Genomic DNA, 14,122 nt, shown 5'->3' with positions numbered 1-14,122 from the left:
GTAAGATAGTTTTTGGTTAACTGTCTTAAATTATTTAAGTATTTAAGCTACTAGAAATATAAGTATTAAGTATTTAAGCTGATGGAAATACAATCTTAGGTTCAGTTCTAGTAACAAACATACATATGTATTTATGTTCTAATAAATTTTAGCACATAATTATATATATATAAGTACTAGACGACAATATGCCAACAGAAAAATGTAGGCTGGGTGCAGTGGCTCACATCTGTAATCCCAGCACTTTGGGAGGCCAAGGCTGGTGGATCACCTGAGGTCAGGAGTTCGAGACCAGCCTGGCCAACATGGAAACCCTGTCTCTACTAAAAATACAAAAATTAGCTGGGAGTGGTGACACATGTGTGTAATCCCCGCTACTTGGGAGGCTGAGGCAGGAGAATGGCTTGAACCTTGGAGGCAGAGGTTGCAGTGAGCCAAGATTGCACCACTGCACTCCAGCCTGGGTGACAGAGCAAGACTCCATCTCAAAAAAAAAACAGTTGTTATATTAAGGTATTGGATTATGAATCATTTTTATTCCTTAACTTTTAGTTCTAACTAGAAAAATTACAGCCAAGCAAGAAAATGAAAATCATCCATAATTCTGTCATTGAAAATATGATACTTCAGTCTTTTCTTTGCTAATGTATTTGCTTTCCCTCCTCAAAAATATGATTATATTTTATATAATGTTTTATAATCTGATTTTTTTACTTAATATATCTTTAATACTCCCCACAAAAAAAAAGATTCCATGACATAATTTTTAATGCTTGTATAACATGCCCACACTATAATTAGGCAAGAAATCCCCTGTTGTTGGACAGTTGGGAGATTTACACTTGCTATTACTAAAATGAGCATCTTTGTATGCATTTTTAAAATTATTTCTTTAGGAGAAATTCCTCAATGTAAAACCATTAAATAAAAAGGTATGGATTTTTAAGGCTTTTTCAAATATAACTGAATTTTTAAGATTTTCTTTAAATTTTTTAAATAAAATGAAGAAGCTAAATTTTAAAATACAACCAATCAATTATTATCATGATCTATGGCCTATAAATGATTTGTCGTTCATTAATCCATCAAGATTTGGAGAGTCTTGTGAGTTATTCACACCTTTTTCTTACAGGAAGACCGTCTCTTTCGAATGAATCAAGCAGCAGAACTGTACTTGATTCAAATTATTGAAAAGGGATCCTTGGTTGGGATGGTCACATTTGACAGTTCTGCTGAAATCCAAAATAATCTCACAAAAATAATTGATGAGAACACTTACCAAAAGATCACTGCAAACCTGCCTCAAAAACCTAGTAGCGGCACTTCAATTTGTGGGGGACTCAAAGCAGGATTTCAGGTAAAATAAAATATTTTTAAAATATCATTTGCCATTTACTATCGTTTTTAATTTTCTCCAATTACCTTTGCACGAAGGACAAGCATTCATGGGCCCCTCAATTAATATTATTATGACCTGATCAAGGTAAATCATTTATGAGAAGAAAAAAATAACCTCTCCTAGTATCTGTTTACAGCCAGACCCTCTCTGAGGGTGGCTATTCCAATGACATACTCCTGAGGTGCTAAGTTGCACTGCGGAATGGTTAAGTAAGCGGGGAAAATTTCAGGGTGCACACAATCATGATTTTATTGGAGAGCTCCCCATTTCTCGAACACTCCCACAGTCTGAGTTTCAAGGAGCAGAGAAAAATGCCACTGAGGGGATTATGGAAAAGGGAAATTAGTAACATTTCCATATGATGGATAAAGAAAGACCCAGTTTATCAAGTTAAATTGACATTTAAAAATCACAAAGAGGCTGGGCGCGGTGGCTCATGCCTGTAATCCTAGCACTTTAGGAGGCCGAGGCAGGTGGATCACCCAAGGTCAGGAGTTCAAGACCAGCCTGACCAACATGGTGAAACCCCGTCTCTACTAAAAAACAAAAATTAGTCAGGCGTGGTGGTGCAGGCCTGTAATCCCAGCTACTCTGGAGGCTTAGGCAGGAGAATCACTCGAACCCAGGAGGCGGAGGTTGCAGTGAGCCGAGATTGTGCCGTTGCACTCCAGTCTGGGCTACAGAACAAAACTCTATCTCAAAAAAAAATAAAAATAAAAAATACATTAAAATTTTTTAAAAATTAAAACGTCACAAAAATAAGCCAGACATGGTGGGTCCCCCTGAATCCCAGCACTTCGGGAGTTTGAGGCAGGCAGATCGCTTGAGCTCAGGAGTAGGAGACCAGTTTGGCCAACATGGGGAAACCTTGCCCCTACAAAAAATAAAAAAAATCAGTTAGGCATGGTGGTGTGCGCCTGTAGCCCCCGCTACTTGGGGGACTGAGGTGGGAAGATTGCTTGAGCTCTAGAGGCAGAGATTGCAATGAGCCATGATCATTTCACTGCACTCCAACCTGGCCAACAGAACAAAACCCTGTCGAAAAAAAGAAGGAAAGGGAAGGGAAGGGAAGGGAAGGAAGGAAAGGAAGAAAGGAAGGGAAGAAAGGAAGGGAAGAAAGGAAGGAAAGAAAGGAAGGAAAGAAAGGAAAGATCACAAAGATAGAAGCAACTCCGTAACCAGCATAGTACCTAACCTAACAAACATAGATTGAAGTTTAATGTAATTAAAATGGTGAATTCGAAAAATTGGGAGCACTCTTGGAGCACTATACCCAATTGCCTCCAGTACTCATTTGAATTGCTTCCAACCTAACTTTCATTTAAGCCTATTTATTGTCATGCTTTAAGTCACAAAAACAGAAAACTACTTCCTTCACTGACCTCTCCTTGCCTCAAAATGGAGCTTGCTAGTCTTATCCAGGCTATTGATTAATACTACATCTCAACTTTCTTCATTGTGTCTGTGATTAAATGTGTTCGTTTAAGAAGGCAGGACCTGGATGCAGACAAATGTGGTATCTTGGCTCTAATGTTTATTAGCTAAATGACCTTGAGTAAGTAACTCAACTCAGAACATCTGCTTCCTCAACCAAGATAATGTGGATTATAATAGTACCTATCTCATTTAATTGCAGGCATTATGTAAGATAAATAAATCCTTCAGAAAGGTTTATTATTATGATAATTATAATTCTTACTATATATGTTTATTCACTTCTAAAATACGACAAGCACTGTAAATTGGGAATATGTTAGAATGTTTACACATATTGGTTCATGTATTTTTTAAAACATATTTTGATATATATCTTTTTTTTTTTTTTCTGAGATGGAGTTTCACTCTTGTTGCCCAGGCTGGAGTGCAGTGGCATGAGCTCAGCTCACTGCAACCTCCGCCTCCCAGGTTCAAGCAATTCTCCTGCATCAGCCTCCTGAGTAGCTGGGATTACAAGCACCCGCCACCATGCCCAGCTAATTTTTTGTATTTTTATTAGAGATGGGGTTTCATCATGTTGGCCAGGTTGGTCTCAAACTCCTGACCTCAGGTGATCCACCTGCCTCAGCCTCCCAAAGTGCTGGGATTACAGGGATGAGCCACTGTGCCCGGTCTTGATATATATCTTATGATACCTTGACCACAAAGTCTATCACTGAATAGATGGTGTCGAATCACATTCAGAGCTATAAACAGCTCTTAATTACTTATATAATAAAACTAATCAATACATAAGCATTTTACTTACAAAATTCTAACAATAATAGCATAATAGCTAACATTTACTGATCATATTATACGTTATTGCCTATGCTAAGCGCTTTAAATGCATGGTCTTATTTTACCCTTACCATTACTCTGTAAGTTGAGTAATATTAGTATGCCCGTTTTGCAGATAAGAAAACTGAAGTGCACAGTAATTAAATCTTTCTCAGTATCATATAGTCAAAAATTGGCAGATATAAGATTCAAAACCTGGTCTTTCTGACCCCAAAGTCCATAAATTTAATCATTACACTAATCTAGGTATAAAACTCTGTTATAAATGTATATAACCCTTACATACATGTATGTACTATATAATATACATGTATATACTTTAATATAAAGTCTTGAGAAAAACTAAACACTAGCTATTCTATTTAGCAAATGGCAGAGCTGGAATTTACTCTCAAGGTATCTAACGCCAAATCTCTTGGTAGGACTTAGGAAAAGATGAAAAGAAAAAAAATACATTTGTAATAATTGATTCTTCTTTGTGGTAGGTCAAAGTTTTTTTTGTCCAGGGAATCCTGAGATTCTTCAGAAGTGATCAAATAAAATGTGTTTTTAAAGCATATAGTACACTGTTTAAATTTGCACACCCACCTTTGGTCATGACTTTCCAAATAATATCTAGTCTGCAGTCTTTTAGAACTGCCTGAGTCACTTGCTTCCACCCCCCCACCTCTTAGATAATACTGACAACAATAATAGCTAATATTCAGTGAATACTTACTGTGTGTCAGGCATTGCTCTAAGTGCTTATTTTTCCTCTCTTTGGTAGCAAAAGTATATTTGAGAGGATTAGAAGAAGTATTGACACTCTAGCTTTGAAAACTTACAAGACCACTGTAAATTACACTCATTTCCATATGCCAACTCAGACTGAAATGACTTCGCTGAGTTTCCTTTTGCTTACTCTGATGCAAGGACTAGAAGAACAGGTTTATTCTTATTTTAAATATATTAAGATATGGGCCAGGCACAGTGGCTCATGCCTGTAAACCCAGCACTTTGGGAGGCCAAGGCAGGCAGATCACCTGGGGTCAGGAGTTCGAGGCCAGCCTGGCCAACATGGTGAAACCCCGTATCTACTAAAATATAAAAATTAGCCAGGCATGATGGTGGGCGCCTGTAATCCCAGCTACTTGGGAGGCTGAGGCAGGAGAATCACTTGAAGCCGGGAGGTGGAGGTTGCAGTGAGCCGAGACTGCACCATTGCACTCCAGCATGGGTAACAAGAGCGAAACTCCGTCTCAAAAATAATAGATAGATAAGTAGATAGATAGATAGATATGACATTCTACAATTAACAACCTGGCTTTTTCATTATCAGGCAATTTCCCAGAGTAATCAGAGTACTTCGGGTTCTGAAATCATATTACTAACAGATGGGGAAGATAATCAAATGAGCTCATGCTTTGAAGAGGTAAAACAAAGTGGTGCAATCATCCACACCATTGCTCTGGGGCCGTCTGCTGACAGAGAACTGGAGACCCTGTCAAATATGACAAGTAAACTTTTGGAATATAGTTTGAATAAAAAAATAAATTTCTAGTCTCTCCCATTCCAGGAGCTCTTTCTCTATAAATCTGCTCAAAAATTTCCTATCCTAAAAATTAATCTTTGTCCCTTCTTCATCCTTTAGATTAAGTTCTTTTCCTTTTCTTCCACTTCATACACGGTTTTTTTTCTGATGTTATTTAACATTTGCTGTCTTCATTCCCCACTTACTTTCTGCCAATGCTACTAAACAGAAACTTATTTCTCTATGGTTACTCAACTGGAAGTCAAAAATTATTGCTTAATTCCAAAATACTACTCAATCACACAGTAGGGATTTTGACAATCCTCTTTTATAGATGAGGAAATGGAAACCTAGAGAGTGCAAATGATTTGCCAAAGGCCATAGAGTCCTGATTATCAATTCAGAGCTCTTCCATCATACTACCCTATTCCTGCTTCACCAAATCTTGCTAAATCTTAGTTTGAAACAGTTCTGTATTTCACCTTTCTATACAATCCTTCTACCACTGCCATTATAATCCAGCTCTTATAATTCCTTGACTGGGATACTTCAATAACCTTCCAGCTTATCTTTCTGCCATTTATCAATTCAATAAATATATATTGATTGTTGTATTTGTGGCAGTCACTTGTGTTAATTCTTGCCCTCTGCAATCTATTCTTTCTTAACTCCTTACACCTAAGTAATCTCTCCCTTCATTAATTTCTACATTATTTATTTCCTTCACTTAATTTTTACTTTATTGTAGACTGTAATTGTCTAATTGTTTTGGTGTACCTTAGACTCAACTAGAAAATAAACAGCCGGTTCAGAAGAACTATCTTAAATTTCATTTTTATAACATTATTTAATGCTTACACCAGTTTTACCAATGCGGCGGGCACTTACATTTGATGACTGATTGATGTAAAGACAATACAATTTGGCCCATTGTTTAAAGTTTCTTTTAATCTTACTTATCTTTCTTATTTTGAGCAAGGTTTTAGTTATTATTGTAGGATTACATAAGGGACACTGATATACTGAAAGTTCACAAAGTGCTGGGAAATTCATCTTTTGTAAGTTTAAAACAAAATTTTAAAATAGATTTTAAAGTGTATTGATGAGAGCAAAATAACAAATATGACTTTTCCACTTAAAATTCAATTTTAGGAGGATGTCGCTTTTATGCCCATAAGGACATAAATGGCCTTATTGATGCTTTCAGCAGAATTTCATCTAGAAGTGGCAACATCTCTCAGCAGGCTGTTCAGGTCAGTGTAATAAAAAAAATTATTTTCTTTCTCACAGTTGTAATAAATTTATATTATCCTAATTACTAACTCCTATTTCTCTAATAATTATTTTGCCCGAAAATATTTCAAATATGCAGAAGAAAAACACCCTTACTGAATTTGATTTTCCATAACACTTAAAGCCATTTTTTCTCTTGAATTTTTCTATTCTCTTTATTTGGAAAATTATTTAAAATAATTCTTATTATAATTGAAATCTTAAAAACAAATTTAAAGTTACTCTAAACTGACTAAACTCAGAAATTTCATTAACTATGATAACAAGTGGATTTCATATGTTTATTGTTTTTATTTATCCAACAGTTGGAAAGTAAAACCTTGGATATCCCAAGGAAGAAATGGATAAATGGTACAGTGCCTGTGGATAGTACAGTTGGAAAAGATACTTTCTTTGTTGTCACATGGACAATACAAAAGCCAGAAATAATTCTTCAAGATCCAAAAGGAAAAAAATATACTACCTCAGATTTCCAAGAAGATAAACTAAATATTCGGTCTGTCCGTCTTCGAATACCAGGTATTGCAGAGGTAGGTCTATTATTTTATGTTCTCTAAGCTTTCTTAATCAACTTCTATTTTTAAAAGATGAAAATAACATAAATAACATCTTATACATTGCCAATATTAAAATGATGACAGATCATCTGTAATAAAGAAATCAAATGGAATAATTAGGGATTCATATTCGTACTGTTTGTGAAATTCAATATTAAAAATCATTATTATTCTGTTTAAATTTGTAAATAATTTTGTATCCCAAACAAAAAGTAGGAAAATATTACCAAAGCTCTCAGATATATATATATTTTTTAATATTTCAGACAGGCACTTGGACTTACAGCCTTCGAAATAATCATACCAAATCTCAAATGCTAACTGTGACAATGACCACTCGAGCAAGAAGCCCTACCACACTCCCAGTAATTACAACTGCTCACATAAGTCAAAATACAGCTCATTATCCTAGCCCAGTGATTGTTTATGCACGAGTCAGTCAAGGGTTTCTGCCTGTTCTGGGAATCAACGTAACAGCCATTATAGAAAATGAAGACGGACATCAGGTAACATTGGAGCTCTGGGACAATGGCGCAGGTAATAAGAATCTGCATCAACTTCCACTAAACTTAAAATCCTCCTACCGTTCTATGACCTAGAAGTCAATATTTCCTGTATTTTCTAATGAATCACATTTTTAAGTAAATGAATTTTAATCCTAATGTTTTAAAAACTTTTTTCTCAGTTATCTTGACAACTTGTAGACATAGCACATATGCCATTTTTAAATTTTATGAACAATTTTACTTTTTCCATGGAACTTAAGAGCACAATTTTTCTCTATTTTCATTAATGTCAGTGTTTCATATATGCTTTCTCCAGTTGCGTTTTCTTATTTTGATAAGTATTTTTTATGAAATAATAGTAACAGCTAATATTAATTGAATGCCTACCATAAATTAGACTTTTCCAAAAACACAGAGTTAGCAAGTGGCCCAAGCTTTCAACCAAAATAGTCTGACTCCAGAATTCATGTACTTAAAACACTGTGCTACATACTGTCTCCCAAATTACTAACATTATCAGTGTTCATAAACAGATATGACTGTCATTTTTACTTTATTGGATGACTAATTTTTACATTTCATTATCAAGGTGCTGATACTGTCAAGAATGATGGCATCTACTCAAGGTATTTTACAGATTACCATGGGAATGGTAGATACAGTTTAAAAGTGCATGCCCAGGCAAGAAAAAACACAGCTAGGCTAAGTCAACAACAGAATAAAGCTCTGTATATACCGGGCTATGCTGAAAATGGTAAGTAGCACTAAAATAGAAATGTGCCAGCTGTTTAGATAAATTGCACATGGCAAACATTGAAAATATAATGTACTACAGAAAGCCCAAGTATATAACGTTGTAATCATCTGTATGTTTCAAAGCCATATTGTTATTAGTAGACCTAGCAAAGACCTATGTTTCCACATATTTTGTTCACATCCCCCTGAGTTCATTTCATTTACATTGAAAAAAAAATTACTTAGCATCTACTATGTTGCAAGCACTGTGCTAGGTGCTAGAGCTACAAAGACAAAACATAATCCTATTCCTCAAAGAATTTGCAGTCAAGTAGTAGAGACAGACAGGTTGAAAGATAGTTTTAACATAGCATAATGTTTCCTCATCAATTTTAAAATATCAATAAACAAGCTTTTTCTCAATAAAAGCTGTTACTTTTTCAAAGTCTGCCATCAATCAATACCAATCCTCTACAGCTGCAAGATCAGCTTGCACTATGAATAGACATGGCGGCTGGGCACGATGGCTCACACCTGTAATTCCAGCACTTTGGGAGGCAGATGAGGGTGGATCACCTGAGGTCAGGAGTTTCAGAGCAGCCTGGCCTACATGGCGAAACCCCGTCTCCACTAAAAATACAAAAATTAGCCGGGCGTGGTGGCGGACGCCTGTAGAACCTGCTACTCGGGAGGCTGAAGCAGGAAAACTGCTTGAACCCAGGAGGCGAGGGTTGCAGTAAGCCAAGATCGCACCACTGCACTTCAGCCAGCCTGGGCGACAGAGAGAGACTCCGTCTCAAAAAACAAAAACAAAAAAAGAGTAGACATGAAAAAATGAAATATTACAAAAGTTTTTCTTGGTAGGAAAAATTATACCGAACCTACCCAAACCTGAAGTCAAAGAAGATGTGGCAGAAGCTGAAATGGACGGCTTCAGCAGAGTCTCCTCTGGAGGGTCGTTTACTATATCAGTAGTGCCTCCTAATGGTAATCATTCTCAGGTGTTCCCACCTGGTAAAATTGTAGACCTGGATGCTAAGTTTCAAGGAGATCGTATTCAACTTTCATGGACTGCCCCTGGCAAGGTCCTCGATAAAGGAAGAGGTAAGTTTGACATTATATTTTAAAATATACTAAAAGAAATCCCATTGACTTTCATTTGCTGAGAATTTTCTAATGTTCCGTTTATAAATAACATTTATGAACTGTCTACCAAAGGCCATTTTTTATTTGGAGATGTGAAAACTAAAGCTGTAAGAGTTAATTGGACCAAGTTCTTTCTATATTTAGTAATTTACAATTCTAACCCAGTCATATCAGATTCTATTATGCCAAATTGTCTGTCAGAAATTGAAGCAGCTTAGAAATTAAGAGGACAGTTAACAGCTTTCTGTTGCATTATCTTCCCCCAAATTTTAAGTATTTCTGTACTTGCACAGTTTCATTCATTTATCAACCTTCTGTTGAGCTTTCACCCTATTAGATTCCTAAGAAATAATCTATACTCTCAACAATCAATTAAGTACAAAAGACACACAAGTAAACATATAATTACGTATAACAAGACATATGCTTTTATAAACAGAGAATCATGTGGCAACCCATAGGTGGGCCACAAACCCCTAGTTAGAGGCTAAAATCAGAGTATATCATAAAGCCTTCCCAGAGAAGACTACCCCTGAGTATTGAAGAATGAGAGTAGTTACCCAAGAGAAGTGAAGGTGTCCACAGAGAGATGTTCATGTGCACAGAAATTCACTAGTTTGAAAGATTTGTTCATGGAGTTTGAATAAAGTTCAAGGTCAAAAGATCTCATTTATTCAAAGTTCCTAATAATAAATGACCCTCATTCCAAAAAGTTTAAATTACTTCTATCATTGCTTGAAATTTAACTGAATTCAATCAGTATTTATTGAATGCCTACCATATTCCAGTATTGTGTAGGTTAGTAGGTTTTTATGGGATAATGCCAGTCTTGCTGTTTTCCCTTTAAGATTGGGAAAATGAAAGCAATATGCAATATACATATACATAATACCTCAGAGATTGCTAGTGCTAAAACACCAGTGTTCAGTACTCTTTCTCCTGGGTTACAATAAACCCCTCATTGTACACGCTCAAAAGAAAAGATGCTTCTTAATCTTTCACTATGTAGCATTTTCAAAGCTGCATTTCTTATCATTATTATACAAGAAGAAAATCATTCTAAAGTCAGAGGAAACATAGAATATGCACAAACAGAGCTTTTGTATTTCAGTGTTGAAAATCTTATGACAGCTTTTGAAATACCTTATTTTGTCGTGGTATGACCCTTAAACATATGGCAGAATTAAAAAAAAAAGTGAAAAATACCATTGCCACTGAAAAAGCCACAAATGAAATTTCTTAACCAAATATTTAGTTCTATAGTGAATTCAGTAAAACCAAACTTTCAGTTCAAGATTGGGTTAATAACAAATATCCCTCATGCTGATTATAAGAACTAAAAGTAGCAGTAATGTATAATCACAAATGCCTAAAATAGGTGGCATCTAATCTTGTCTTTCCTTAGGAAGAATAGGAAGAGGTTGTGGTACCTGTTAAATGTTACCTGTAGATATTCCAAAAGTAAGGTAGTCGCAGTTTCTTAAAGAATAAATGAATGTCTATGTAAACCCAAATGAAGCACTTAAATTACCTGGGACACAATTTCCACACCTGTCAAATATACAAATTAGATTAGATTACTAAAACAAGTAGATATAATTCTAATATTTTATGATTTTCTAATTTTATCATGTTGGGTGTCAACAACTGTATTGTTGGTCAAGTAATTAAGGAGATCAAATACATGTCAACACAGGACCAGGTACCCTGAGTGATACGAAGAGTACAAAACACAGTCTTTACCCCCAAAAATAATAAGATCTAATCAGAATGAAAAGTTGAACCTCTACTAAAGTATCTGAAAAACTCCATTCCATGAAACAGAAGTTCATGAAGAGAGTCATCAGGGTGAATGAAATACTTGGATGGAACTTCATGCAGTTGGGCTTGGTTGGACCTTAAGGAATGAATACAATTTGCATACATATGGAGAAGGAGGCACAACCCTTTTGGAGAGAGAAAGAACAAAATTATATAAGCAAGGTCAAGAAAGCAAAATTTCACAATGGAATATTCTAATCAAAATAAGGAATAGATAGGTGGAGAGAAGAGAGAGAGAAAGAGAGAGAGAGAGAGAGAGGAGACCTACCTAAGTGGAACACAGGGTTTTTGTGAAGAATAATAGAATGGATTGATAAGGCCTATTTAAGAGGAAACTAAATGTTAAGCAGAGGATCTGAATTCTTTTTAAAAATACACTAAAAGTTATTCACCACACACTTGAAATACCTTCGATATTTAATGGAAAAATTAAAAACAAAGTCCTTACTTCAAAAAAGAACACCTGGTGTTTTATTTTTCATCACATTTCAGAATGTGAGAATATATTTTTACATGAATGGTAGATATTGAAAAGCAGTGTAGAAAGAAATATTTATGTTGGCATCTTCTTTTCCTTTCTTGATAAAATAACAGCCAACATTTCAAACATTTATTAATTTATCATTTATTAAACTGTAGTAAACGTGCATCATGCATTATCATCTATAATTCTTACCACTAGAATAGTAGGCACTTAATAAATATTTGTTGAATAATTTGAATAACTGAATCTCTATTTTAACAGATAAAAAACTAGAGATAAGAAAGCTTAAGGCCAGGTGCAGTGGCTCACGCCTGTAATCCCAGCACTTTGGGAGGCCGAGGTGGGCAGATCACAAGGTCAGGAGATAGAAACCATCCTGGCCAACAAAGTGAAACCCCTTCTCTACTGAAAAAAATATATATATACAAAAATTAGCTGGGCGTGGTGGTGCATGCCTGTAATCCCAGCTACTCAGGAGGCTGAGGCAGAAGAGTCTTGAACCAGGGAGCTGGAGATTGCAGTGAGCCGAGATCGCACCACTGTACTCCAGCCTGGTGACAGAGCAAGACCCTGTCTCAAAAAAGAAAAGAAAAAAAAAGAAAGAAAGCTGAAATACATTTCTTTTTATTACACAGCTAGCAGGTAAAATTAGGGTGCTACTTAAGGTCTGTCTAGGTCCTTAGCACATACATACTTTCATTTTTTATTCTTATATTTTTACATTTTTAATTTTTGTGGGTACGTAGTAGGTGTATATATTTATGGGGTACATGAGATTTTGATCCAGGCATGCAATGTGAAATAATCACATCATGGAGAATGGGGTATCCATCCCCTCAAGCATTTATCCTTTAGGTTACAAACAACCCAACTACACTGCTTTAGTTATTTTTAAATGTATGATTAAGTTATTATTGACTATTGACTATAGTCACTCTGTTGTGCTATCAAATAGCAGGTCTTATTCATTCTTTCCAACTATTTTTTTGTAGGCATTAACCATCCCCACCTTCTCCTGCCCAGTCCCCCACTACCCTTCCCAGCCTCTAGGAACCATTCTTCTACTCTGTATGTCTGTGAGTTTAATTGTTTTGATTTTTAGATCCCACAAATAAGTGAGAACTTGCAATGTTTGTCTTTCTGCTTAGCACGTGTTTAATTAGTACACATTCCAGTCTCTCTGCCTCCTTTTGCTGTTTATCCTTATCCCTGTTTCCCACTCCATTTATCATCTCTCTTTCTCCTCTATCCTATTACTTTCTCTTTTAACTTAATAAGAAATGACACAGAGATAGGGTACTGAATATCTTCACTATCCTAGAATACTTTTATGTTCCTTGTTCTAAAATAAAAAGTAGATGCAACTCCTTATATTTCTCTTCCTAAAAAGGAATCTAGATTCTGACTTTTTAGTATCATATGATTTTGAATTAAAATTTCCTGGGATTAGAGAATTCTACATTTTAAGAAAAACTGTTCACACATTTGTCCTTACAATAAAGATGGAATAACCAGACAAAAGCTAATGGGATTTCCATAATTAAAACCTAATATGCTTTTCTGATAGGTTTCTAAATGTAAGGCAGTGTGGTGGCAGCAAGGCCATCCTAGTGATTTTAATATATCTGAAGTATCTATTTGTTTTCCAGCTGACAGCTACATGATAAGAACAAGCAAACATGTCCTGGACCTCCAAGAAAATTTTGATAAAGCTGCTTTAATAAATACTTCTGGTCTGATACCTAAGGAGGCTGGCTCAGTAGAAAATTTTGAATTTAAACCAGAACCTTCTAAAATAGAGAATGGTACCACATTCTATATTGCAATTCAAGCCATCCGTGAACCCAATGTCACCTCAGAGGTTTCAAACATTGCACAAGCAACTAACTTTATTCCTCCACAGGAACCCAGCATTCCTGATCTGGGTACCAATATTTCTGCAATCAGTTTGGCAATTTTTGGATTAGCTGTAATTGTATCCATATTTTAAACTAGAAATTATAATGTTATACATACTTGGTAAACATTTATTTAGAATTTAATTTACCATACTTATTGTCTAGTATAAAGCTCATTATAATATAAAAGTGAATATAAAAAAGTTGTAAGTTTTCTAATTAATACTACTTGAGTTGTAAAATGTTAATCAAAATGAGTATATCATTTCTTGTCTTTGAATAATCCATTCATTAATTTTTAATATGAAAAGATACATATTTGTACTTGTAAGCATTTTAAGAAACATTTTTAGAGTGTGCTACAGATTCATTTGGTATACTGACATCAAAATGTATCCAAGCCATTTAAAAAATATTTGTATATACATAGTAGCAAATAATTTTATAGATTTATTTGTATCACATTTTTTATTACAAATGAATACTTCATGTTTAT

General features: G+C 35.1%; 1 protein-coding gene across 6 annotated transcripts in view; it reads left to right on the top strand.

Annotated features, from left to right (window-relative positions):
- LOC105482781 (calcium-activated chloride channel regulator 1-like) overlaps positions 1 to 13,718 on the top strand; it is a 41,057-nt gene extending 27,339 nt beyond the window's left edge. For all 6 annotated transcript variants that reach the window (XM_011743116.3, XM_071085771.1, XM_011743119.2 and 3 more), the window contains exons 8-15: positions 1,133 to 1,357; positions 4,995 to 5,172; positions 6,339 to 6,439; positions 6,785 to 7,009; positions 7,303 to 7,573; positions 8,132 to 8,296; positions 9,142 to 9,381; positions 13,378 to 13,718. In XM_011743116.3, coding sequence (XP_011741418.2) covers positions 1,133 to 1,357; positions 4,995 to 5,172; positions 6,339 to 6,439; positions 6,785 to 7,009; positions 7,303 to 7,573; positions 8,132 to 8,296; positions 9,142 to 9,381; positions 13,378 to 13,718 — 1,746 coding nt within the window. The remainder of the gene's footprint in view (positions 1 to 1,132; positions 1,358 to 4,994; positions 5,173 to 6,338; positions 6,440 to 6,784; positions 7,010 to 7,302; positions 7,574 to 8,131; positions 8,297 to 9,141; positions 9,382 to 13,377) is intronic.
- Positions 13,719 to 14,122: the final 404 nt, after the last annotated feature.

Source organism: Macaca nemestrina, chromosome 1 (genome assembly GCF_043159975.1).
Source record: "Macaca nemestrina isolate mMacNem1 chromosome 1, mMacNem.hap1, whole genome shotgun sequence".
Classification (NCBI taxonomy): Eukaryota; Metazoa; Chordata; class Mammalia; order Primates; family Cercopithecidae; genus Macaca; species Macaca nemestrina.
Note: the sequence above shows the minus strand (reverse complement) of the source record. Positions and strands in the feature narration are given on the sequence as shown.